The following is a 25,261-nucleotide window of genomic DNA, read 5'->3' as shown; positions in this document are numbered from 1 at the left end:
GCCTGCACAGGGAAATTGAGTGTGGGTGTGTCTTAGGACACACGTATGTGCAGCTTCACAGCAGTGTTAAGCACAGACCCAAACTCAAACGTCCGTCCACACTACAGGGGTAACTGGTGTTTACCAAGATGGGACAAGACACAGCAACTCAAAGTGAATGAACTCCAACTATGTGTAACATAATGGGATGAATCTTAAACACAAAATGTTGAGGGGAAAAAAAAACAGACAACAAAAGAATACTGGAAGGGCAGGAATCACACAATTCTGTTGATACTTTTAGGACACACCACCATTATTTCACGTGCTCCTAAGAAAAGGAAGCTATCCAAGATGGGAGTCTAATAGGGACCCCATCATAAAGGCTGGACCCCATGGGCTGTGTGTACACGGTGAGCGGGATAAAACAAGAGAAGATAAAGAGCCTGTCCTGCAGGAAGAAATAGCGAGAAGACCCGGTGCTTGCTCAGCCTGTGAAGGGAAGAAGGAGGGTGCACCTGAGAATCTGAACCACGAAACCTACACAGGGCTCTGAACTCACACCACCAGTGTGGCCCCCGCAAAAACCCTCCAGCAGGGACTTTAAAATTTGCACTGGTCTCCGGCTGAGAGTCCCTCCAGGTGACTGAGAACCCCCCACCCCTGTCAGCCCAGGTGAAGGTGCCGTCAGTATAAAATGTGCTTCCACGGCATAGATGTTGACGTGTGAAAAATGTGCTTCTTAGCACTGAGGAAACAAGATATAAATTCCAGTATGGGTAAAACTGATCTATAGACCTGAGCAGCTGAGAGAAGTGGCTGCCGGGGTCCCCTCGCCTCTCAAAATGTCCTTGAGAAACCATACAGCGAGAAGAAAAGTGAAGCTACTCCACACCACGGTGTGCCGTGAGGGGCGCTGCGAGCAGGAGAGAGCTATGCCAGCCCCGCCGGCAGTGCCTCGTTCTCTCACCCACCCCTGCTCCTCCACAAAGCTCTGCAGCAGATAAAGGCAGGGCGAGAGAAACCCTGGAGAGGAGAGGAGACGGGAGCTGCTCACAGGGCTTGGAGCCGATCTAAATCATCTTCAGGAAGACGAGGTCCATCTTAAGTCTGAGACTATGAAACAACAAAAAGAAGGAGAATAAGTAAACCAAAGCATGGATCCCAGGAAAGGGACCGAAAAGGATGCTCATCTGAAGGGCAGCCTCCGAGACACGCAGCTTTGGGGAGGAAAGAAAGGGCAGAAAAGAAAGACGTACCCTTTGAAACCGCTTAGTGAAAGGTAAAGGTGTGAAATAGGAAAAATTCACAGACCTGCACGAGAAAAAGAGCACCCCCGAAAGTGGAGGACACACAACCCTCCCACCTACCACCAAAACTAAAAATCTGCTAAGTTATCTGGTCTTTGTTATGCTGACAGAAGAGGGTGCCATTGAACTTGAAATCCTACAAAACACTCCAATAGTGTTTTATATTGGAGAGGGCAATGGCACCCCACTCCAGTACTCTTGCCTGGAGAATCCCATGGACGGAGGAGCCTGGTAGGCTGCAGTCCATGGGGTCGCTAGAGTCGGACACGACTGAGCGACTTCACTTTCACTTTTCACTTTCATGCATTGGAGAAGGAAATGGCAACCCACTCCAGTGTTCTTGCCTAGAGAATCCCAGGGACGGGGGAGCCTGGTGGGCTGCCGTCTATGGGGTCGCACAGAGTTGGACAGGACTGAAGCGACTTAGCAGCAGCAGCAGCGGTGTTGTATACAAACAGGAGAAAAATTAACAGATTCACAGAGTTATTGCAACCCTTCCCTGGAAAACAGAAAACACAGATCCAATAAGAAAATTCCTCCCCTGATAATCATGATGCAGAAAAAAAGTGTAAGACAACACCTCTCCTGCAGGTCGATATACTCAAGCAAGCATTTAAAGACATGAAAAACCACCTTGAATTATAAATTCAAAAAGGACCAAGAAACACCCTCTAATAAGAAAGGAAAAAAAGAGTTGACTGAACTCAGAAGTGAATAAAAATTATAAGGTGCTCAAGAGAGATACAACTCGAGTGAAAATTTAGAAAGGAACATTGAGGAAGAGTAGAGAGACCACCAAGACAATAAAGATGAATTTAAGAGAAGCTCTAATGGTCACAGAAAAAGAAGCGGAAATGGAAGACAGGCAAGGAAAGAACAGCATGTGAATCTCTGGAGTCTCTGAAAAAGGAAAAAAACAATGGGACGGAACCAATATTTAAAATTATAACCAAGAGAGAAGTGGGCGAGGGAGACTAAGAGGCAGAAACTTTCAGCTACAAAATAAGTCATGGGGATGGAATGTACAGGGTGGGGGATACAGTCAGTGATAAGGTAATGGCTTTGCACGCTGACAGCATTTTGAAAAGTACAGAAGCACAGAATCAGCATGTTGTGCATCAGGAACTGGCGCAGTATGGCAGGTCAGCGAGAAGGCACTGGCACCCACTCCAGCACTCTCGCCTGGAAAACCCCATGGGCGGAGGAGCCTGGTGGGCTGCAGTCCATGGGGTCGCTAAGAGTCAGACACGACTGAGCGACTTCACTTTCACTGTTCACTGTCATGCATTGGAGAAGGACATGGCAACCCACTCCAGTGTTCTTGCCTGGAGAATCCCAGGGGCGGGGGAGCCTGGTGGGCTGCCGTCTATGGGGTCGTACAGAGTCGGACACGACTGAAGCGCCTTAGCAGCAGCAGTATACTTCAAAACAAACAAACTCAGAGAAAGAGAGACCAGAGGTGAGGGGTGGGGATGGGGGAATCAGATGAAGGTGGTCAAAAGGACTTCCAGTTATAAAGAAGACGAGGGGCGCCATGTACAGCATGATTAATGAACACCGCTGCGTGTTATACATGGAAGTTACAAAGAAAGGAAAGCTAAGAGTTCTCATCACAAGGAAAAATAATTTTTTTTTCTTTTGTATCTATATGAGATGATGAATGTTCACTAAATTATTGTGGTAATCATTTCATGATATATGTAAGTCAAATCATTATCCTGTACACCTTAAACTTAACCAGTGCTGTATGTCCAATTATGTCTCAATAAACCAGAAGAGAAAAATTACAACCTAGAGAACTTTCTAGAAACGTAGAGACTTAAATCTACATATTCAAAAGACTTATCGGGTACCTGGGAAAATGTACACAGAATGGTCTGATCTAGACATTTCTTAGTAAAATTGTTGAATTTCAAAGATAAAGAAAACAATTTCCAAAGTCTCCAGGCCAAAAGATAACTTACAAAGACAACAAAACAAAACCAAACAAAACAACTGTCGTGGGGCTTTTCAAAAACAAAGCAAGGCAACAACTGAGCAGCACTAAAAAAAATTACTTAGAGACTTCCCGGGCAGTCCAGTGGTTAAGACTCCATGCTCCCAAAGCAGGGGGCTTGGGTTCAATCCTTGCAGGAGCTAGGATCCCGCAATCTGCATGGTGTGGCCAAAAAAAAAAAAAAAAAAAACCACCAAAAAACAAAAGTTAATAAAAGAAAATGTGAACCAAGGATTTTATATTCAGCCAAGCCACCTTTCAAGTAAACAACTTTCAACATAAAAGAAGCTAGGGCTTTCTGAATCCACGAGCCTTCTTGAGGAAACTGTCAGAGCATTAACTTTGTCAAGCTAAGGGATGGCCTAGACTCTTTGGCAAAGGACTTAGGGTGTGTGTGTGTACTCTCTAGAAACCAGTGTGGGAGGAGTACAGTGCAAATTTTGACAAAGCACTGTGCAAATGAAAACACAGCTGGATGGGGATGAATAATCTCACTGGTTGTTCGATGGGCATGGCTGGGAGTTTCAGGATATCAGCAAAAATGGCTAAGCCAGATGTGAAAAAGTTAACAAGGGAGTAAGGACACTAAAGTAGGTTAGGAGTACAAAGGTAACAGAACAAAATTACAACTCTTCCTAAATAAAAAAACAGCCAAAGATCAAAGAATACGCATCTCATAGAAGAATATGTAGCAAATAAAACACAGGCAATTACAAAATATTATGACAGAACTGAGATTCGACACGTCAGTCGTATCAATAAATGTGAATGGACTTAGCTCATCTATTAAAATAAAAAGATTTTCAACCTGATCATAGGTCAAGACGGAACTGTGTGCTGTATATACGATGACACCTAAAACAGATGAATTCTGAAAGGTTAAATGAAAGCACAGACAAATGAATACTGGGCAAATGGGGGAAAACAGGGAAGTGGGGGACGTGATTCTGGTAACAAAATGGAATTCAAGCCCTTCAGGCATTAACTGTGACAAGGCAGGGCACTTTTTACTGCTGAAAGTCACGATCCATAAAGAAGATGTAACACTTATGAATATGTATACACCAAATAACATGACAACCTTATGAAGTATTAATAAAAACCACAGGAGATGGAAGGATACATAGATAGAAGCATATTAATAACAGGAAACTTTAACACACCACTCAGTACAAGACAGATCAAATAGACACAGGTTAAGTAAGGAGGTAGACCTAAGCAACAGAATCGATAAAGTAAGTCTTTATAGCAAGTCCTATACCTGATAATAGAAAAAAAAAAACCAAAACACCCTTTCAGGTGCCCATAGAATATTCACAAAAATCATTTAAAAGATCAGTAAATTACATAAACCAGAAATATTTGATGACATTCTCTGATCACAATGCAATAAAACTAGACATTGCTAATAAAAACTAAAAGTCCCTTCCACATGAAAATTAGAAATCTTCCTGGAAAACAGGGTCCTGGGAGCTGGGAGCTGGTGAGCGTTCTCTTCTGGTGGCTTCCGATTTTTCAGGGGTTGGAAGCAAGGTCGGTGGCTGAGTGTGAGGCGGGGGCAGAGGTGCTGGGGCTGAGGAGAGGGGAGGGGTGGGGAAATGTGGTTTCTGGGCCGCCCCGAGGGCTCCGTGGAGATGCGTGGCTGGCAATTTAGGGGTTGCGGCACGCTTTCCGGCACTTGCTGCACGGGTGCAGGTGTGAAGCAGACGGAGCCAGTTGAGTTTTGCAAGCTGAGTGTGACAAAGGGGCCAAAGGGCTTGGGGTGTGTTCAAGGGGGTTCCTTTGACACCAGAAGGTAGGTTCTATGCTGGCAAGGAGGGAGGTGAGGACAGGGGAGGGGCCATGAGCAGTGAACATGGAGGTCCCGGAGGGCAGAGGCTCACTGGTCGGGGGGTGGGTACCAGATGGAGTGAGGCGGGAGGGGGTCAGGCCAGGGGACAGATGCTTGAAACCGAAGGTGGCTAAGCCGAGGCTACGACTGTGGGAGGGGGAGGCTGAGGGAGATGGGAGAGGAGGTCCCGGTGTTGAGGCATCAGGGTGAACGAAAGATGCTGGCGTCCCCAAGATCAAGCCAGTGGGAGTGAGCGAGAGGGTGTCGGCGACCAGGAGCTACAACCTCAAGGTTCCAGGAGTGACCCAGGGCAGGTGCGTGGTGGCTGGGTAAGCAGGTGGTATAGACTGAAGACCTGGGATTCAGAACTGGGATTTTAGAGATAAAGTACTGTCTCCAGGCTCGGGGGCCTGGGGACTGTGGTGCCACTGGGATGTGGGGGCAGGATGAGGGTCCCTGGAGGAACAAGAAGGGTAGAGAGGGTTTGGTGTTAACAGGGGTCTTGCCGGAAGCACCCAGGATCCCGGGCCCCTCTCTGCCAGGTGATGGGTGGGTGGTGGTGGCTGGGTGGGGTGTTTTATGGGGTCACCGAGAGAAGGGACGGTGTGTGGTGCCTCCCCAGGGATGGCCCCAGGAGGGGCACAGTAAATGAACAGATAAGTACTCCTTCGGGGCTTGCAGCCCTGTTCATGGGCAAGCAGGAGGGCAGGCAGGGTGCAGAAGTCCTGCCCTTTGCCTGGGGGAGGATGGACGGTGGGCACTGGGGTGGGGAGGGAAGGAGGGCTGAGCACCTGTCCAGCGGAATGGAGAAGTCCAGGAAGGCAGCCACCAGCTCGGAGGTGTGGTTCCGGGCCAGCAGGGTGATAGCCTGCAGGGCATTTTCCTTGGCTTGGGGGATGCGGACGGAGCAGAGCTGCAGGTGGATGGCTCGGCCCAGGCTGGCAACCTGTGCGGGGAGGAAGAGTATGGGGAGAGGGCTGGTCTGGGCAGGGGGCCAGACCCCACCCCGGGGAGCCTGAACGGGGAGGGAGGAGCTGCCCTGATGGGCATGGAGCCCCTTCAGGTAGAGTGCTCTCCTGAGGGGGACACACAGCCCTGCCCTGGGCGCTCTAAGAGGGAGGTCTGACGGGGGAGGCTCTTCTCTGCCCTGGACACGAGTCAGAAGGGGACCCCAGGGCTGGGGGACAAGCACCATCTGTGCAGCATTTGGGGTCATCCAAGTCTGTCCAAACATTGCCCAATTGCTGAAGGTTCAGACACACCCAGGGGCTAGAGCCTCTAGCCCGTCTTGGGGCTGGGGGGACATAGGGCGTCTGCCTTATGTTCAGATGATGTCGTGTCCTGGTCATCACTTTGGTACCTGCGGCTCTAATGTCTGGCAGGCCCCTCCCCTTCCACTTTTGGGTTTCATTACTCATCCATTCATGCCGGGCTCCGAGAGCACCCCCCTGAGACATCAGTCATCTTCTATCTGGGAGTGCCCCCAGGGCCCTGCGTTGCTCCTCCTCATCAGTCTGGAGTCAGATCCAGAGCTCCTGGAGGGTCTGGGCTGGGCCTTCCTCCCCCCAACTCCCATCCTATCCCCGTTCCATCAGCCCATGTCTGCCCCAGACCCTGCAAACAGCCCCCAGGGCCCCGGACACCTGTGTGGGCCATTCTGTCCTGCATTCACTCACCCATCAGAGGGTGGGGCCTGGGTCTCCCCCTCAGGCCCAAGCTTGGGGATGCCGCCTGGGACCCGCGGCTCTAGCCCCTGGGTGCTGATGCTGGGTCTGCCCCCCTGCCCTCTGCCCCGTCATGGTGGACCCTCTGGGGGCCCCACTACCCTCACAGTCTCCAGCTTGGCCCCGTGCTCCTGGATGGCAGTGAGCAGCATGTCAGCGGCCGCCTGCACGCGGAAAGGGCTGGCGGAGCCCAGGCCATCGATGGCCGTCCAGATGAGGTCGGTCAGCTCTGCCATCGTGAGATGCTTCATGACCTCCTGTAGCGGTGGGAGGGAGGCACCGTCACCACGGTCCCTGGTGCTGGGCGCCCGCCTGCTTGGCTGCACTCATACCCCATCCCAATGCTCAGGCTCCCCAAGTCTCCAAGCACTGCCAGATGCCTGAGCCCCATGCCTCTGGGGCCCCAGCAAGAGCACCCATCTTGCAGTGTGCTCTCCTGCACGTCTCTCGGAGCCAGCCACAGCCCAGGGGCAGGAAGAGAGGGTGTGATGACCAGCAGAGGGGCGGGGACATGGTGCTCTTCTTCACTAGGCCTCAGGGCTGTTCTGGGGCACGCCTGACCTGGCCAGCCTTGACCTTTCTCTTCCTCTGCCCAGTCATCACCTCATCTGTTAGCCTCCGCCCAGGCAGCCACTCCCTACTCCCCTCCTCACAGAGCTTTAATCAAGAGCAACTCAACTTCAGATCTTCAAAGGACCTTCAGGGTCACCTTCACCAAGCCCCAGGCCTGGGAAGGCAGGTGAGCTGCCCTCATTCACGGCGCCCGGGAGGGCTAGGCAGGGCCAGGCTGGGTCCAGAACCCAGCGCTCCCATGCCCTAGCAGGGCTTGCCAGGGAGCCCGACTCTGCTTGCTGCCCACATTCTCCTGGGAGGGGGCGTCCAGTGGGGTGGGTGTCACCTCCTACCCCAGACCCTGAGCCGCTCTGGAGGGATGAGGGTACTCTCAGGGAATGCAAGGTCAGGGGGTGGGATCCCTGCTCCACAGCCTCAGACCACAGTCTCCAAGAGGGAGACTGCCCAGGTGGAACCTTCTGGAAAGACTTAGAGCAGTGCTGCTCAATATGGTAGCCACCAGCCATACCCAGCTGTTTAAATTTAATTACGAAAAATTCAAGGAATCCCTGGTGATCCAGTGGTTAGGACTCTGCACGTTCACCGCCTAGGGTGTAGGATTGGGAACTAATCGTACGTAGCTCAAGCTACGTGGTGAGCCCATAAAAGAAAATAAAGCAAAATTTAAAATTCAGTTCGTCAGCTGCACCAGCCACTTTTTTTTTTTAGTTTGGCTGTACTCGCTTGGCTTGAGGGATCTTAGTCCCCTGACCAGGGACTGAGCCTGGGGCCCAGCAGAGAAAGCACTGTGCTCTAACCTCTGGACTCCAGGGCACTCCCTGCACTGCTACATTTCAAGAGCTCAATCGTCACACAGGGACAGTGGCCACATGTACAGTGCAGATACAGACACTTCATCGTTCTAGAAAGTTTCCCACGGGGACAGCTCTGACTCTGAGCAACTGGTAACCAAAGGAAGATGGAATGCTGGTGGTGAAGTCATACTTGGGAAGGCTGACGGAACACTAAGGCTTGCGAAGATGGTCAGATGATAAAATGTTCCTGGGCATGTCAGAGTATTTGTTGAGATGTCTGACAGTCTATTAGGATGTTTGCATGTACATTAGATATAAAAATATATGAATGTTAGAATATTTATTATTAACAGAATCTTACTGTTCTAAAATTTTGGTAGTGTTTGTGAGAATGTTAGTTTACCAGTTATTGATTAGGAGGTGAGGATAATTTTAATGGCATATTTGTTCAGTTCAGCTCAGTCTCTCAGTCATGTCTGACTCTTTGTGACTCCATGGACTGCAGCACGCCAGGCTTCCCTGTCCATCACCAACTCCCAGAGCTTGCTCAAATTCATGTCCATCAAGTTGGTGATGCCATCCAAACATCTCATTCTCTGTTGTCCCCTTCTCCTCCTGCCCTCAATCTTTCCCAGCATCAGGGTCTTTTCTAGTGAGTCAGTTCTTTGCATCACGTGGCCAAAAGTCTTGGAGCTTCAACATCAGTCCTTCCAATGAATATTCAGGACTGATTTCCTTTAGGATTGATTGGTTTGATCTTGCTGTTCAAGGGACTCTCAAAGTCTTCTCCAACACCACAGTTCAAAAGCATTAATTGTTCAGCCCTCAGCTTACTTTAGGGACTTCCCTGGTGGCTCAGACGGTAAAATGTCTGCCTACAATGCAGGAGACCCAGGTCCGATCCCTGGGTCAGGAAGATCCTCTGGAGAAGGAAATGGCAACCCACTCCAGTACTCTTGCCTGGAAAATCCCATGGACGGAGGAGCGTGGTAGGCTACAGGGGTGGCAAAGAGTTGGACACAACTGAGCGACTTCACTTTCACTTTCAGCTTTCTTTATGGTCCAACTCTCACATGCATACGTGACTACTGGAAAAGCCATAGCTTGGACTAGACGGACCTTTGTCGGTAAAGTAATGTCTCTGCTTCACAATATGCTGTCTAGGTTGGTCATAGCTTTTCTTCCAAGGAGCAAGCATCTTTTAATTTCATGGCTGCAGTCACCATCTGCAGTGACTTTGGAGCCCAAGAAAATGAAGTCTGTCACTATTTCCATTGTTTCCCCATCTATTTGCCATGAAGTGATGGGACTGGATGCCATGATCTTAGTTTTCTGAATGTTGAGCTTTAAAGCCAGCTTTTTCACTCTCCTCTTTCACTTTCATCAAGAGGCTCTTTAGTTCCTCTTCACTTTCTGCCATAAGGGAGGTGTCATCTGCATATCATTATTGATATTTATCCCTGCAATCTTGATTCCAGCTTATGCTTCATCCAGTCGGGCATTTCACAAGATGTACTCTGCATATAAGTTAAATAAGAGAAGACAATATACAGCCTTGATGTACTCCTTTCCCAATTTGGAACCAGTCCATTGTTCCATGTCCGGTTCTAACTGTTGCTTCTTGACTGGCATACAGGCATACTTGTAGCTAAAAGTAACTTTTTGTATTAGAATATTAGAGTACTATATAAATCTGGTTAGATCATTTGTTTTAAGATTGCATTTAAAATTGTTTGCTAAAATGGTAAATTTTGGTTAAAGTTCTAGTATTAGAATGTTTTTGAAGAAATTCAATCTGGAATGATGGTTAGACTCTCAGAATCCCAGAATACTACAATCTCAGGTTTGCTAAGTACTTGTGAATATTTTATTTTAGCCCAGGGCATGAAAAAATGTGAGCTGGAGGTGGCAGTGACGGTGGTTCTGTGGTTATGGTGGTGGTGTTAGTCATGGTGGTGGTGGTGGTGGTGATGGTGATGGGGATGGTGCTGCTGTTAGTGATGGTGATGGTAGTGATGGTGATGGTAGTGATGGTGGTGGTGGTGGTGATGGGGATGGGGATGGGGATGGTGCTGCTGTTAGTGATGGTGATGGCAGTGATGGTGATGGTAGTGATGGTGGTAGTGATGGTGGTTCTGTGGTTATGGTGGTGGTGTTAGTCACGGTGGTGGTGGTGGTGGTGGTAGTGATGGTGGTGGTGGGGATGGGGATGTGGATGGTGCTGCTGTTAGTGATGGTGATGGTAGTGATGGTGGTGGTGTTAGTGGTGGTGGTGGTGGTGGTGGTGGTGGTGTTAGTGGTGGTGATGATGGTGGTGATGGTGATGGTAGTGATGGTGGTGGTGTTAGTGGTGGTGGTGGTGATGGTAGTGGTGATGGTGATGGTAGTGCTGGTGGTGGTGGTGTTGTTAGTGGTGGTGATGATGGTGGTGATGGTGATGGTAGTGGTGGTGGTGCTGTTAGTGATGGTGGTGTTGGTAGGGATGGTGGTGACAGGAATGCTGTTGGAGGTGGTGGTGAAGGTGGAGATGGCTCACGGTAGTGATGAAGTTATAGTGTTTACAAGACCACATGGGGAATTCAGGACAGACTTGGGACAAGAACCCAGGTCTGTTCTCCAGCCCAAACCTTCTCAGAACCATCATCCCTTGGTCAGCAGACCCTCCCATCCTCTCCCCTTTCTGTGCTCTGTCCATCACTGCTTCCTGTTCAGAAGCTGAGCTGAGTGCCCCGTCCCTGTGTGCTGGGGGCCATGCAGAGTGGGGCAGACTGCTCTTCCCAGGTCCTGAACCCTATGTTCCTAGTCACTCTGTCCACTTGAGAACCCCAGTGCTCCAGGACCCCTTAACTCCTGGGTGCCTCTGAGCTGGCCCTTGGGAACCCTCCCTCCAGCCCTGTCTCTTCCCCTAGTCCAGGTCCTCAGGTGTAAACAGAAGCCCTGCCTGGTTTCCCCATCCTGGCCCTGGACAACTGATGCACTGGCTCCAGGGCTTTAAGTTTTTCCCTGCTAAACTTTTCCGGATTGGCCTCAGTGGGCTGACAGCCACTACAGCTGCAGAGAGCACAGTTCTGGACTCAGACAGGGCTGGATTCAAAACCCACTGGGCACCTACTAGCCAGGTACTGCCCCTTCATCATTCGGTTCAACCTGACTCCATTGAATGGGTGTTTACTGAAGCCTGGTTCTACCACCAGAGCCTGTGCTGCGCCCAGGTGGGACTCCACTTCTGGCCTGGAGGTCTAATGGGGAGACTGACAGGCACACCCCATACAGGGGTCTTCATTAGTCATAGGTTCAACAGCAAGAGGGGCCACCATAGAGGAGACATCATGAACTGATCACTCCAAACATGAGGCTCTAGGAAACTCGGCCAGTCCAGCCAATGCCAGCATCCAGCCCACACCCGGGGTCCCAGCCTCGCTCATCTTCAGAAAAGGCACAGTTCACACAGATATGGATGGTCCCAGAGACTCGGGATCTCACTGAGATGACGAAAGGGAGCCAGGGAGCTGCTGGACACCCCAAGCCACTGACTAAGGAGGGCCTGCAGGAGGTCAGATGACAGCCGAAGAGGGGAGACATGCTATGCCTTCAAAGGAGGAGGTTTGGCTCTCAGAGGGTGGGGAGAAACCTCGGGCAAGTGAGGAAATCGAAGCTGTATCTTCAGAGGGTCACCGAGAAGGACACTGTTCAGTGCCTCAGAGGACGCCCACCTTGGGAGCTAGCCAGCCAGCGCCGTCTATTAGGAATTCCTGGCGGCTGGAACTTCATTGGCATCACTCTGCCCATTTCACGAGGAAGACTGAGGCTCAGACAGAAGGAGCTTGTTCAAGATTGCACAGCCGTGAGAGACAGAGCTGGGACTCAAGCCTGCGCTGCTGACTCCAGCATCTATCTCCAGCCCCTCCTCCCCCAACTCCTCGTTCCCAGGAGACATGGTCCTCCAAAGCTCTAGTTAATCACCAGAGATGCAGGTGAGATCCTGGCCTCGGTTTTAATATTCACACCCTAGCCCCAGGGGGAGCCCCATGAGAGGGTTAGTGGTAGGGGTCGGAGCAGAGCATGGCCACATCCCCCCACCCAGATCTGCCCAGGATTCTAAAGGCTTTGACCTTGATGACTTGGGAGCTGCCGGGGTGCAAGATGTGGTCCTTCAAGAGTGCCACCTCCCGGGGGCTGGGGGGAGCAGCCTCCTGGTCCCCGCTGCTCCAGAGCAGGGCTCCTTCCTTGCTGGCCTGGGGAGGCTCCTGGGGGGCTGGTGCTTGCTCCTGTGAAGCTTCTCCTCCTGGTCAGGGATGGGATGGGGCAGGGGTGAGGGTGGGCAAAGGCAGGCTTGTGGTCTAGGGCGGGACCTGCAGTGGGTACAGTGGGGTCATCTGAAGTCAGGGTCATGCCTGGGTCCAAGTTTAGGGTGGGGAGTCAGTGGGTCTGCAGGTCGGGACAAAGCCATGACTGTGCTGACGGCTGAGGTTAGAGTCTGGGTCTGGGGGAGGTCTGGGGGGAGTTGGGTTCAGGAGTGCTGGCATGGGTTGGGCTGAGGCTGTGGCTGTGGTGGGAGCAGGTCCTCCGTGGGGACCCTCAGAGGCTCACTTCTCTGGTGCAAGAGGAGCTTGTAGAGATGGCCCAGCCCTTCCAGGCTGGAGCACTGGGTAGTCTTGTCCGGGTCCTGGCACAGAATCCCCAGCATGCCCACCAGCTGCCCAATCCGTTTGAAGTCCTCTTTGGGCTGTAGTGAGAGTGCAGAGAACCACTTATGCAGATCCTAGCTGCCACGCACTCACCCCAGCACGGCTGGCGTCGGAAAGGATCCCTTCAAACTCTATGCAGGACCGGGATTCAGGTCTGGACAAAATGTTTCTGTTTAGTTGCTCAGTTGTGTCCTACTCTTTTGCGACCCCATGGACTGGAGCCCGCCAGGCTCTTCTGTCCCTGGGATTTCCCAGGCAAGAATACAAAAGTGAGTTGCCATTTCCTTCTCCAGGGGGTCTTCCTGACCCAGGGATCGAACCTGTGTCTCCTGCATTGGCAGGCAGATTCTTTACCACTGAGCCACTGGGGAAGCTCCCCAGCCAAAATGTTAGGCTCAGGACACAACAGAAAACTATCTTAATGCAATATTTATCAAAATCAAAGTGAATGCTAAAAAATCTGTCATGAAAACGTTCCAAAATTTTAAATAAAGACAGGATCTGAGCTTGCACATCCATGACCTTGCCTCACTCACCTCACCCTAATCCCAGCCCTGGTTCTAATAAAGCTTTATTCACAACAGGTGGCCAGCCCAAGGGCCAACGTTTGCTGATTTGTTTAAAACATCCCATTAAAATATTTCTCTCTCTTGCAGAGTGTTTTGGCGCCTCCACAAGTGTGCCCTAGGCAAGTGCCTGACTTGCCTCTCCCAGACCAGTCTTACATTGCAGAAGTTGATTTTGAGTAAATGGAAGACCCTTTGAACCCCTGCAGAGGGGTCCTCCTCACCAAAGGAGTGCTGGAGGGGTCTGAACACTGGAAGCTTGCCTTTGGCAGAATGTGGCCGTTTCCCAGCCGCCCACCTGCCTGTCCACCTTCATTAGAAAGGCACGCCCGTCAGGCACCAGGCCGAGGAAGTAATTTCATCTCCCTGTGAGTCTCCCTGAGGAATCGATGCTGATTTTGGCTGATAAATGCAGAACCACTCACTCCCTGAATGCGTGCTGATGTTCACTCAACCCAAGGGCGTTAGTGACAGATGGCGGTTAAGCTGTGATCCGTGAAACGATGGGGATGGTGATGGACGAGGGCAGAGGGACAGTGGCTGCTCCGCGCAGAGCTGCCTGCCCTAGTCTGGGGCAGGGCGGCACTCTCACAGTCTCCCATCTGACGCCCACTGTGTCCCTCCGAGGAGGACTCCTTTCCTCCCACTGCCCTGAGAGACAGGCTCAGGGTGGATAACCTGCCTGAGGCTTCAAGCTGCGTTGGCAAAAGCCCAGTGTCCTGGGTCAGGCGTCAGGGAGCCTGGGTTCAGCCTTCAGCTGGGGCCCCCCAACCCCCAACTCCGGCTGTTCCCTTGTGTGTGAGGAGGAGGAGTGCCTGGCCAGGCCACAGGGGACTCGGGGATCCTGCCTGTCCTAGGGGCAGGGACCCCATGCGCCTTGGCAGCTTGGGGAGAAGGGCGGCTTGGCGGGTGTGGGCCTCGGGCCGGAGAGATGGTACTCACGTCCAGGTAGAAGTTGTGGCTCAGGAATTTGAGGAGGGCCATGCAGCTGTGGACAGCCCGCTGCCGCTCGTGGGCCTTCTCCGACTCCAGCCAGACGTACAGGTGCTGCAGGTGGTGGGGGAAGGGAGGGGAGCGGCCGCTGGGACCCCAGCTCCCTACAGGCCCCGCCCCCAGCCCGGACCGCACCCTAAGCCATACCCACTCAAGGCCAGGCCACACCCTCAGCTCAGGTCCCTCCCAATCCCAGCCCCAAGCGCGGTCCGCCACTCGCCCTATCCAGCCTTCCTCCTCTCTTTTCACTGCCTCGGCTAATCCCTCTGCTCCAGGCCAGCGTTGCTACCCAAGTGAAAGTGAAAGTGAAGTCGCTCAGTCGTACCCGACTCTTTGCGACCCCATGGACAGTAGCCTGCACCAAGCTCCTCCGTCCATGGGATTTCAAGGCAAGAGTACTGGAGTGGGTTGCCATTTCCTTCTCCAGGGAATCTTCCCAACCCAGGGATCGAACCCAGGTCTCTCGCATTGTAGACAGACAATTTACCGTCTGAACCACCAAGCAAGAGGAGGTGTTAATTCTTTCTCTTGTAGCTGACACGACCCTCCTGCTGAAAGTCTTTTGAGGCGCCAGGTTCTTAACCTGTTTCTCTGCAATGTATATCTTTCCAGAACAATGCTTTTCTGTGCACACCATAAAGGCACAGAGTTACAAAGAAATACAAACGCATACTGAGACAGGTTGAACACTTCTTAAGCCGCATTTGAGCCTCTTTGTTACGGATTGGACGATCTGACGCTGCGTGAGGATGAAGAGCTGGGAGACTCTGTGACTCGGTTGTGTCCTGTGACGTTTTCTCCTGGCCGGGCTCACACACCCCACCCTGACGTCCATCTGTGCACCCCAGGTCAGCAGTCCCTGCAGCAGTCCCCTCAGCTCCACTGGGCCCCGAGCCTGAGATGGCCTGGCCCCTGCTGACCTAACCTCACTCTGACCCACTGCCCCCACCTCTGCGCCCACCCCAGGCTCCAGCCATGCAGAACCTCCCTCCATTCCGGCCCAGTGTGCTCGCTGGGGTTGCTCAGCTTTGCTCCTGTGTGCCCTCTGCCCCGGGGCCCTCTCTGCCCCTCCTCTGCAGAGGCCTGCTGGCCCTGACCCCCACCCTCCCAGCAGAGGCAGCCTCCCCTGTCTGGGCCTCCCCTGACTCTGTTGGCTTCTCTCCCTCCTATCAGGGAAGGACTCTGGAGGGCAGTGACGGAGTGGGGGTGGTAGGCTTGGGAGACGCCCTCAAAGCAGGGAACCTGCTGCAGGGGCAGTTCTCTCAGTGGGAAGGAGGGCAGGTCCCTCCAGGGCAGGGCCACGGCCTCTTCCCTCACCAACTCGCTTTGCTGTGGCCTACCTGGCCCACTTGCCACCAGGCTGTGCTCACTGCACCTGCCCGCCCCACTTGTCCTAAACCACGGTGGTCTCTAGAGACGGACAGCCCTCGTCTAGACCAGTCCCAAGCCTGGCTCAGGCCCTGCGTCCTCTGCCCCGCCCCCCCCCACCCCCCCACCGCCATCCCCTCCCCGCACTACCCTGCGCCCTCACCGACAGCAGGAAATGCAGCTCCTCGGCTGTGGGGTTCTGCATGATAAAGGTCTGCAGCATCTGCTCCAGTGCCCCCGCGGTCTCCTTGTAGAGGGTCTGTGTGGGGCATGGAGCAGGTCAGGGGGCAGCTGAGCCCCAGGGCCAGAGGGACGGTTGAGGCCTCCTGGGGGCCTGTGTGTGTCAGCCTCTCGGGGCCCGCTCCCTGCACGCTCCCCAGGATGGGCTGCACACCAGCGAGCTCACATCATGCCCAGGAAGGGCCCCCTAGGACCCGCACTGGGCAGCCGTGGAGCATGGGTGGTCTGGGGCCTGCCCCAGGGCACAGGATTCTCAGTGGCCGAGAAGATTCACGAGTGTGTAATCCGCTCAAGACCTGGCCCGGAAGGCTCTCGTGTCTACTTGAATGCTCTGCCATTGCCATCTTGAAATTCTCAAAAAAGGTTTAAACAAAGGCCCCTCATTTTCATTTTGCACTGGTCCTGCAAACACAGGAGACCCTCAATCTTGGCCGCTTGGCGAGTCAGGCTTGCCCAGGGAGGGAAGGGCCACAGGGAGTATCCACTGGAGGAGAGCCCTGTGGCTCTGGCCGTCATCTCTCTGGGGGCCACTTCAGCTCGATGAGCCTACCTTTGTCACCTGAGAACTGGGCTGGAGCCAGACCCCTGTCAGGGTGGACGTGGACACAGGGTGAGAAGGAACAGGAAGCCCCAGCCCTGCGCCTGGCTCCTGGCTGCACTTGCTGAGGGTCTGGCCATGGGGTCATCACGTGGTAACCCGGGCACCCTGGACTCCCACAGGGTTGGAGTCTAGGCAGACATCCCCCTTCTGGAGAGCCACTGCAGTACTGTCGCCCTGGGTCTAGGGGGCCCCTCACTGTCACCCACACCCAAGCTGCCTGTCTGCCGGCTCCATCCTGGACTCAGCCTGGGGAGGTGGCCTGAAGAGCCTGGTCCGGGGGCATGGGGCGGAGATCAGCCCTGCCTCTCCCTCCCGACACCTCCACTTCTCTGAGCTGGTTCCCTCCGCTCTCTGGACGGGTCGCTGCTGGGAAGCTGAGCTAACGCAGATGGGGGTGGGCCTGGCGCCCGGCGGGTGCTCAGCGCCGGCTGCCTGCCCTTTGCAGTGGGCGGGGCGCCTGGCGGGGGCGCGGCCGCTTGAGGCTGCACGCGCCCCCCGGTGGCGGCTGCCCGCAATGGCCGGCATCTCCCCGCAGTGCGGCTTCCCTTGCACAGAACTTGAGAGGGTGGGCGGCCGGCCAGGGCCGTGGAGCGCACATCAGAGCTCCTTCTTGCAGCCACTAGCGCGGGCAGGACCAGACCAGCTGCAGTAGCGGCGTGGGTGACACTGAGCTGCACGCTCTCAGTGCCGGCAAGAGGCAGGGAGGCCACCCATTCTATGTACAGAGCGCTGCTTTGCCCCACACGTGGGACATCCAGGGTTTCCTTTCAGCCTCAGTGCGAAGTGCCACTAGCTCTTGGATCATCATCCCCTTTTTACAGGTGGGCTCAGAACAGTTAAAAGAAACACCCCCAGCCCTGGCCTACGGTGCGAGGCGGGTGCCTCAGCGGCCCCCTCCCAACCCTAGAGCAGTACGTGGGACTGGACATTCTTCCCCGGGGGCCCCCCTCCGGAAGGGGTGCAGGTGCCAGCCTCGCACCTGTATGTTGGGCGGCTCCAGAAAGAGGCAGGTGTGTTTCTCCAGGACCTCCAGCAGCGGCAGGGACATCACGCTGCGGAGGCTGATGGACAGAAGCCGAGATTTCTTCTCCAGGTCCAGCTGTGGCCTCAGCTTACTGTGGGGACAAGTCAGGGAGGGCGGGGGCCTCCGTAAGACAGCCAGCCGCCTCCCACGGTGGCCTGCGCTGGCTCAGGTCCCTGGCCCTGCCCAGGAGGGCCTTGAAGCCTGATGTCTCCCACCTCGCTGTCCTGAGGGGCGCCAAGCCTGAGCTGTGAGGCTGATGGTGGATGCTGAGCAAGGCACTGCATGGGGCCGGGGAGCCTACCAGAGACTGGAGATGATGCGAATGGTCTGCTGGCGAGTCGGGGTGCACAGCGTGTCCTGGGGCTCCTTCTCCATCAGAAGCTGCAAATCCCAGGTGAAGGCTGTCTTTCCACATACCTGGGCCTGTCCCCTGACACCAAGTTTCCTTCCCGCCTAAAGGCCTGGGTGCCCAGCACCCCTCTAACCTGCAGGATTCTGCTTCTGCTCTGGATCTGCACAGGGGGGCCTCTGTGATCTGACCCCCCCACATCCCCCTGCCACCTCAGACAATTAGAACATAGACTTTAGAATCAGATGGATCATGCCTGAATCCTAGCTACCCACACATGAGCTCGCATGACCCTGGGCACACCTCCAAACTGCTCTGAGCTTCGTGCATTCACAAGTAACATGATGCCGTTGCCCTTGTGTTAGGTGGGAAGCAAGGCATGCAAAGCAGTGTGTCTGGGTCACAGGAGGGGCTCAGAAAATGCGCCTGTTATTTTTGTTATTGCTGCTGCTAAGTCACTTCAGTCGTGTCCGACTCTGTGCGACCCCATAGTCGGCAGCCCACCAGGCTCCCCCATCCCTGGGATTCTCCAGGCAAGAACACTGGAGTGGGTTGCCATTGCCTTCTCCAATGCATGAAAGTGAAAAGTGAAAGTGAAGTCGCTCAGTCGTGTATGACTCTTCGTGACCCCATGGACTGCAGCCTACCAGGCTCCTCCGCCCATGGGATTTTCCAGGCAAGAGTATTGGAGTGCGGTGCCATTGCCTTCTCCTTGCTACTGCATAATTATTTATCACTTGTGAGTTTCCTCCACTATCCCACAGGTTCTGCGAGGCCCAAACCCCTAGTAACTGGTGGTGCAAGCTAGGTCAGTATTGGCAGAATGGATGGACAGTGCTGGCCTTCCTGGGTCTCAGCCACATCAGCTGTGTAGTGGATGTCCTTGGCCAGCTCAGGGTCACTGTAGGGAGTGAGTCACTTGAGGGCTGTGGATGTGCTTCCAGGTGTGAAAGCCTATGAGGGGCTTGTCCACGCTCTAGAAGTCCAGCTGGCCCATCTCTTCCACTGGTGTCTCTCGTGAGTGCTGCTGTTTGAGGGGGGTGCCTGGTCCATCCCTGGGGAGCCCTTCCCCTGCCCAAGGACCTTGCACTCACCATCAGACACTCGAGGAGCTCGGACACCTGCGAGAACTCGTAGCTTTGGGCACCCTCGTTGCGGTTGATGGCCCCCACCAGCATGGGTATGGCCGTGAGGAAGCTCTGCTTCAGGGTCTCGTCCTGGGGTCGGACAGTGGAGCAAGGGGGCAGGTCGGGGAGTGGAAGTACCAGAGGGGTGGGAGAGCAGGAGGGCCACTGTCACAGGTGGTGGCAGGGCCACTGCTGATGGGGGAGACAGCAGAGAACTCCGGCTGGGGCTGCACAGGCTCCGGGATGGGGGCGACCCATGTGATTTTTTTAACAATGTGAATAGTTGATGATGCTTAAGCATCAGGAGGTGCTGTAAGAAGCCCAGTGTCCAGCTTCTCATGATATGCGGCTACCCCAGGCCCAAAGGATCAAGTGTGCGGTGGCCTCACAGGGCTGCCTGGCCCCTCACTGTTCCCGGGGTGCAGGGTCAGGGGGCTGTCATCATGGGGCATCCAGTTCCCCCAAGTGAGAACCCAGGGCTTGCTTTCTGGGGGAGGCAGAGGGCTGGGATCCTCATGAAAACCCATGAAGCATTAGGTGGGAAGGATGAAGAGGAGGCCAGGCCCACGTTGGGGTGGGGTGGGGAGGTGGGCTCTGGGGCCCTGGGAAGTCTAATCCTGACCCCGCTCTGGTGGGCTCCCGGGCCCTGGGAGGTCTAATCCTGACCCCGCTCTGGTGGGCTCCCGGGCGCTGGGAGGTCTAATCCTGATCCCGCTCTGGTGGTCTCCGGGGCCCTGGGAGGTCTAATCCTGACCCCACTCTGGTGGGCTCTGAAGTGGGCCGGGGGTCGTACCCAGGAGCTGTAGTGGAAGAAGAAGATCATCCGGGACAGGATGTTGTCCACCCACGGGAGGATCTGGGCCTTGGCCTTGTCTGCCATTTGGCCGTAGGCGAGGAGGATGGTGCTGCTCGCCCACTTCCACCGCAGGTCCCCCGAGTTCTGGGCACAGTGGGGTGGGGGCGGGGCAGGTCAGGCGCATGGGGGCCCTGCTGAGCCTTCCCCTGGGGGTGTGGTGACGGGAGGTACCCCAGCCACTAGCGGGGTCCGGGAGGCAGGGCGGACCTCAGTTTATCTCACAAGGAAATAGGGGAGATGGGGCTGTCTCCCTAGGGGCAGTGGGCTAGGTCTCGTGGGGTCACTTGGAGGTGTACCCGGGGGTGCTTGTCTCTGCTAGAACAGGCTAGAATCTAAGCCCCTCACCCTTCCAGCCTTGGGGTGGCCCCTCCCCAGGGGCCCAGGACCTGGCCCCCTTCTGTCCCACCTCAGGCTGCAGGGGGCCTGGGAGGGCGTGTCTGGACCTAGACAGACAGTGATGGAGTACCCGGCACGTTGGCTCCAGGTGAGACCCAGAGAGTGGGGGCCCTCGATGCCCCTGAGGACACTGTGGTCCTGCGGTCTGTCAGTGACTAGACCCTCTCTGGGGGTCTGAGCCTCGGGTCCCAGCTGCTGCTCTACCACCCGCCATGTGCGGCACTGCGAGGAGGAGGCCGGACGTCGGCCATAGTCCTGGTTCTCGCTCATCCCCCCTCTGTCCTATCCTGGCTCGCCTCCTGGGGTTGCTGCGACTGCTTCCGCCTTGGGAGCTCCCCGGGGCTGGCCTCGGGCCCTTGTCTCCTGCTTTGGACGAGGCCCAGGATCAAAGAGCCACTAACCACCACGCGGCAGGCAGGCAGCCACGCGGGAGCTATCCTGTGTTGGCCTCACAGCTGGGCTCCCTGCAGCCCGGTGGGAAAGAGGGAGCACCATCGAGAAGGGGGAAAGTGCGGTGCAGGGGCCACGCTGCTGCTGCAGAGGTGGGCCGGAGGCCGGGGGCCGTGGCCCACAGCCTTTCCCCCTAATCAGCCCCAGGAGCCCCCACCCCACGGAGGCCCAGCATCCCTGTTCGCAGTCCAGGCCTCCAGCGGCCGGAGAGCCAGCACCTTGGGGGAGAAGCTGTTCAGGCTCCACCTGATGGGCGTGCTCCGGCCAAACTGCTCCAGGACAGCCCAGACGTGGTCCAGGTGGCGGGTGGCAGCCAGCCCCACGGTGAGCGCAATGCCCTGTCGGGGCAGGGGGCGGGGGGCAGGGCTCACTGACGTGGATTGGTAGGATCCGGCCTACCCCTCACCTGGGTGTATGGAAACTGAGGCCCAGGAAGGGAGGGAATTTATCAGAGGGCACAGGGCACCTGCCTGCCACCAGGCTGGGAGGACACACACATCTGAGCCGAGCATTATGGGGCGTCTCTTTATGGGGGCTGGAGGCGAGGGTAGGGTTGGGGGAGAGGTGACTCTGTGGAGCCCTGCTACTGCTGCCTCCCCACCCCCAGGTCTCAAGCCCTGCGCCGGAGTGCAGAATGCGGGTCCAGGTGACAAGGAAGAGGACACAGTTGTGATGGGCTTGGAGTGGGACCAGGGTCAGGGCTCAGAGTGGGACCGGGGTCAGGGCTCAGAGTGTGATGGGGGTCAGGGCTCAGTGTGGGACCAGGGTCAGGGCTCAAAGTGTGACCAGGGTCAGGGCTCAGTGTGAGACCAGGGTCAGGGCTCAGAGTGTGACCAGGGTCAGGGCTCAAAGTGTGACCAGGGTCAGGGCTCTGAGTGTGACCAGGGTCAGGGCTCAGAGTGTGACCAGGGTCAGGGCTCAGGTCCGGGCTTGGAGTGTGGCCAGGCTCAGGCTAATCCTGAGATCAGGGTCAGGGCTCAGAGTGTGACCAGAGTCAGGGCTCAAAGTGTGACCAGGGTCAGGGCTCTGAGTGTGACCAGGGTCAGGGCTCTCAGAGTGTGACCAGGTCAGGGCTCAGAGTGGGACCAGGGTCAGGGCTCAGGTCAGGGCCTAGAGTGTGGCCAGGCTCAGGCTAATCTCGTGGTCAGGGTCAGACAGTTGGCACTGAGTGGCCGCCACAGCCTTACCTCCCTCTGCTTGGGCCACTGGTGGGACGTTTCCAGCAGGGTTTTCAGGTGTGTCCTGACGTTGGTGCCGTTCTCTTCGGCTTGAAGCATCAGCCCATAGTAGATGAACAGGAAGGCCTGGGGAAGCATTCAGCTTCCTGTCTTGAGCCTGAACCCCCTCTCTGCACCCCTGTCCACTGGGCAGGCTGCCACTTCCCCCGTGCAGGCCCCCTCACCCCTCTGCTTTGTGACCAGCAATCGCTGGCCTGGTGGTGAAGCGTCAAGGGTGTGGCTGCAAGTCCTACCGCTTGGCCCCCGCCCTCTGTTTCTTTCGGGGGCCTGGGGCTTGCGCTGGGCGTGGGCCCATGGACAGAGCTCCTGGGCCTGTGCGGTGCGCACCAGGGGTGGGGGTGGCCCACCTTCTCCGGGGGCTGCTCCTGCTGTGTCCGGTCGGGCCTCGTGAGTGCCCCCAGCAGCTCCTTGGACCACCCTTCCTTGTTCAGAAACGGCACCGACTTGATGGCCATCTGTGAGCAGACAGGTGGGCGGGCAGAGGGTCTCTGTCTCCACCCTGTGAGTCTCCCCCAGCCTGGCCCGCCCCTAACCGCTTGGGGTCCTGACTCCCCGTCCTCCTCCCTGCTTCCCTCTCCTGAGGCTCCAGGGCCTGCTCTCTGACTTGTTTGCTCGCTGTTGGGGACGAGAAACTCATTCTTCAAGCTGCCCCTCCCTGGAGATTCTCAAGGAGGGGCTGGAAACCAGGAGCCTGACCATGTCCCCAGGGCTGGGCCGGGGCTCGGCTGTCATAGAGGCCCAGTGGCGTGTCCCCTCAAGGTGGCTGCACCAGAGTGTGGGTGCCTGGGGGCAAGGTTGGTCTTGTTTCCCCATGGATGTCTCCCCAGTACCTAAAACAGTGCCCGACAAGTAGTTGACACTCTTAGTATTTTTGAATGAAGGAATGAATGAACCAATGATCAAATAAATGAATGAGAAGTCCCTTCTAAACATAAAGTCCTAAAAGCCCTAACATTGCATCATTTTATGATGATAAATACACAGCCTCTCTATTTTCAGTGTTCCTGGTTTCCACAATACAAGTCGTCTAAGATTTTGATCCTAAGATTTTTTTCTGATGGAGAGACTCCTTTTAATTATGCTCCCAACACAAATACCTTAAAAGAAGAAAGGATTGGTAAATGTGAAGATAAGCATTTCAAGAAGTTTGTTTAGCCAAATCACCATAAATTAAGTTGAAAGACACAGTAATTTTTTTTCTTTCTGTGATCTTTTGCCAAGAGTTAATATCATTGATAAAGAGCACTTTATAAACCAATAAGAAAAAGATGACAATCCAGTTAAAAATGGAGATATACAAACTCAACCTTACTAATATTTAAGAAATGGAAATTAAAGATGATGTATCATTTTGGCCAAGATTGAGAAATAGTAAAAGCATCACATTTTGGAGGTGATTGGATCACGTTAAAGTGCAGGTTTGGGCAATGGTAACTAAAATTTATAGTTTATATGCATCCATTTCCCCAATTAATTCCGTTTCTGGGATCTACCCTAAAGGAGCAGTAGCAGGGCCATACTCGGAGACAAGGGCGCCCTCTGCAGGCAGGACTGTCTGCACCCCCTCTGGTGATGCACCCTTGGACCTGGAAATGGAAACTGCTCTAGCCTAGGGCTTCCCTCGTGGCTCAGATGGTAAAGAATCTGCCTACAATGCAGAAGACCTGAGCTCTATCCCTGGGTTGGGAAGATCCCCTAGAGAAGGGAATGACTACCCACTCCAGTACTCTTGCCTGGAAATTCCTATGGACAGAAGAGCCTGGCGGGCTACAGTCCATGGGGTGGCAAAGAGTGGGACGTGACTGAGTGACTAATGCTTTCACTGCACATTGGCCAGCTCCACTCCTCCAGGGCTTCCCAGTGGTGCTGGTGGTAGAGAACCAGCCCACCAATGCAGGAAGCATGAGATGCGGGTTTGATCCCTGGGTTGGGAAGATTCCCTGGAGAAGGGCATGGCAACCTACACCTTCTTGCCTGGAGAATCCCATGGACAGAGGAGGTTGATGGGCTACAGTCCATAGGGTTGCAGAGAGTCAGATACATGACTGAAGCAATTCAGCATGCACGCACACCAGGGCAGAATCCAGAGGAACCTGTCTGCCTCAGTCGTGCCCCACATCTGGTCCATTTGCTAGGAGCAGCAAGACCTGGGTGGCTCTCCCATATGCCCACAGGACGAGTGTCTGCTGAATGCCCAGGGAACCCCAGCCTCCTAGAAGCTTCTAATTTCTCCAGAAGCACCAGGGGCTTCTGTCCCCTCCCCCAAACCTTCGGTGTCTCTTTTTTTCATGGCATCATGTACCAGCATTTGGTGGCCAAAGCGGAGCCCAAACTGCTACAACACTATTTATGGGAATTAGTGTGAATTCTGCATGTTTTTGTAGCAGAGATAGTCATCTATCTGATTCTGCATCAGTCCTAGACCCTGCTAAGAATGTTTACAGAATATATAAGGCGGGCCCCATATTTCTTTTTATATTTTGAAATATTTTGAAATTTGAAACACATCTGTTTCCAAAATTTTCTTTAAAGCTTTAAATATTTTAATTGGAGAAGGCAATGGCACCCACTCCAGTACTCTTGCTTGGAAAATATTTTAATATTGAGGTCTATTTAACGTACAGTGAGACACGTGTATCATCAGTGTGTAGTGCAATGAATTTTGACAAACGTACGTATGTCTCAGTTCAGTTCAGTCGCTCAGTTGTGTCCGACTCTTTGTGACCCTGTGGACTGCAGCATGCCAGGGTTCCCTGTCCACCACCAACTCCCGGAGCTTATTCAAAGTCATGTCCAAAAAAAAACAAAAAAAACAAAAAACCAAAGTCATGTCCATCGAGTCATCGATGGACATGAAGTAAATGTCATGCCATCCAACCATCTCATCCTCTGTTGCCCCCTTCTCCTCCTGCCTTCAATCTTGCCCAGCATCAGGGTCTTTTCCAATGAGTCCGTTCTTCGGATCAGGTGGCCAAAGTATTGAAGCTTCAGCTTCAGCATCAGTCCTTCCCATGAATATCCAGGACTGATTTCCTTTAGGATGGACTTGTTGGCTCTCCCTGCAATCCAAGGGACTCTCAGGAGTCTTCTCCAACACCACAGTTCAAAAGCTTCAATTCTTCGGCGCTCAGCTTTATGGTCCATCTCTCATATCCATA

The 25,261-nt window shown here is 54.4% G+C and overlaps 1 protein-coding gene across 5 annotated transcripts in view; it reads right to left on the bottom strand.

Annotated features, from left to right (window-relative positions):
- LOC100298420 (maestro heat-like repeat family member 5) overlaps positions 1-25,261 on the bottom strand; it is a 60,592-nt gene that overhangs the window by 18,828 nt on the left and 16,503 nt on the right. For 3 of the 5 annotated variants that reach the window (XM_059874401.1, XM_059874402.1, XM_059874403.1), the window contains exons 7-19: positions 22,451-22,558; positions 22,053-22,169; positions 21,084-21,203; positions 19,957-20,103; positions 19,131-19,253; positions 17,989-18,068; positions 17,643-17,778; positions 15,986-16,081; positions 14,404-14,508; positions 12,798-12,933; positions 12,320-12,492; positions 6,942-7,097; positions 5,908-6,062 (exon numbers count right to left, since the gene is read on the bottom strand). In XM_059874401.1, coding sequence (XP_059730384.1) covers positions 5,908-6,062; positions 6,942-7,097; positions 12,320-12,492; positions 12,798-12,933; positions 14,404-14,508; positions 15,986-16,081; positions 17,643-17,778; positions 17,989-18,068; positions 19,131-19,253; positions 19,957-20,103; positions 21,084-21,203; positions 22,053-22,169; positions 22,451-22,558 — 1,652 coding nt within the window. The remainder of the gene's footprint in view (positions 1-5,907; positions 6,063-6,941; positions 7,098-12,319; positions 12,493-12,797; positions 12,934-14,403; positions 14,509-15,985; positions 16,082-17,642; positions 17,779-17,988; positions 18,069-19,130; positions 19,254-19,956; positions 20,104-21,083; positions 21,204-22,052; positions 22,170-22,450; positions 22,559-25,261) is intronic. The other 2 variants (XM_025002001.2, XM_059874404.1) reach the window with 2 other exon arrangements.

This window comes from Bos taurus, chromosome 14, assembly GCF_002263795.3.
Source record: "Bos taurus isolate L1 Dominette 01449 registration number 42190680 breed Hereford chromosome 14, ARS-UCD2.0, whole genome shotgun sequence".
Taxonomy (NCBI): domain Eukaryota; kingdom Metazoa; phylum Chordata; class Mammalia; order Artiodactyla; family Bovidae; genus Bos; species Bos taurus.
Note: the sequence above shows the minus strand (reverse complement) of the source record. Positions and strands in the feature narration are given on the sequence as shown.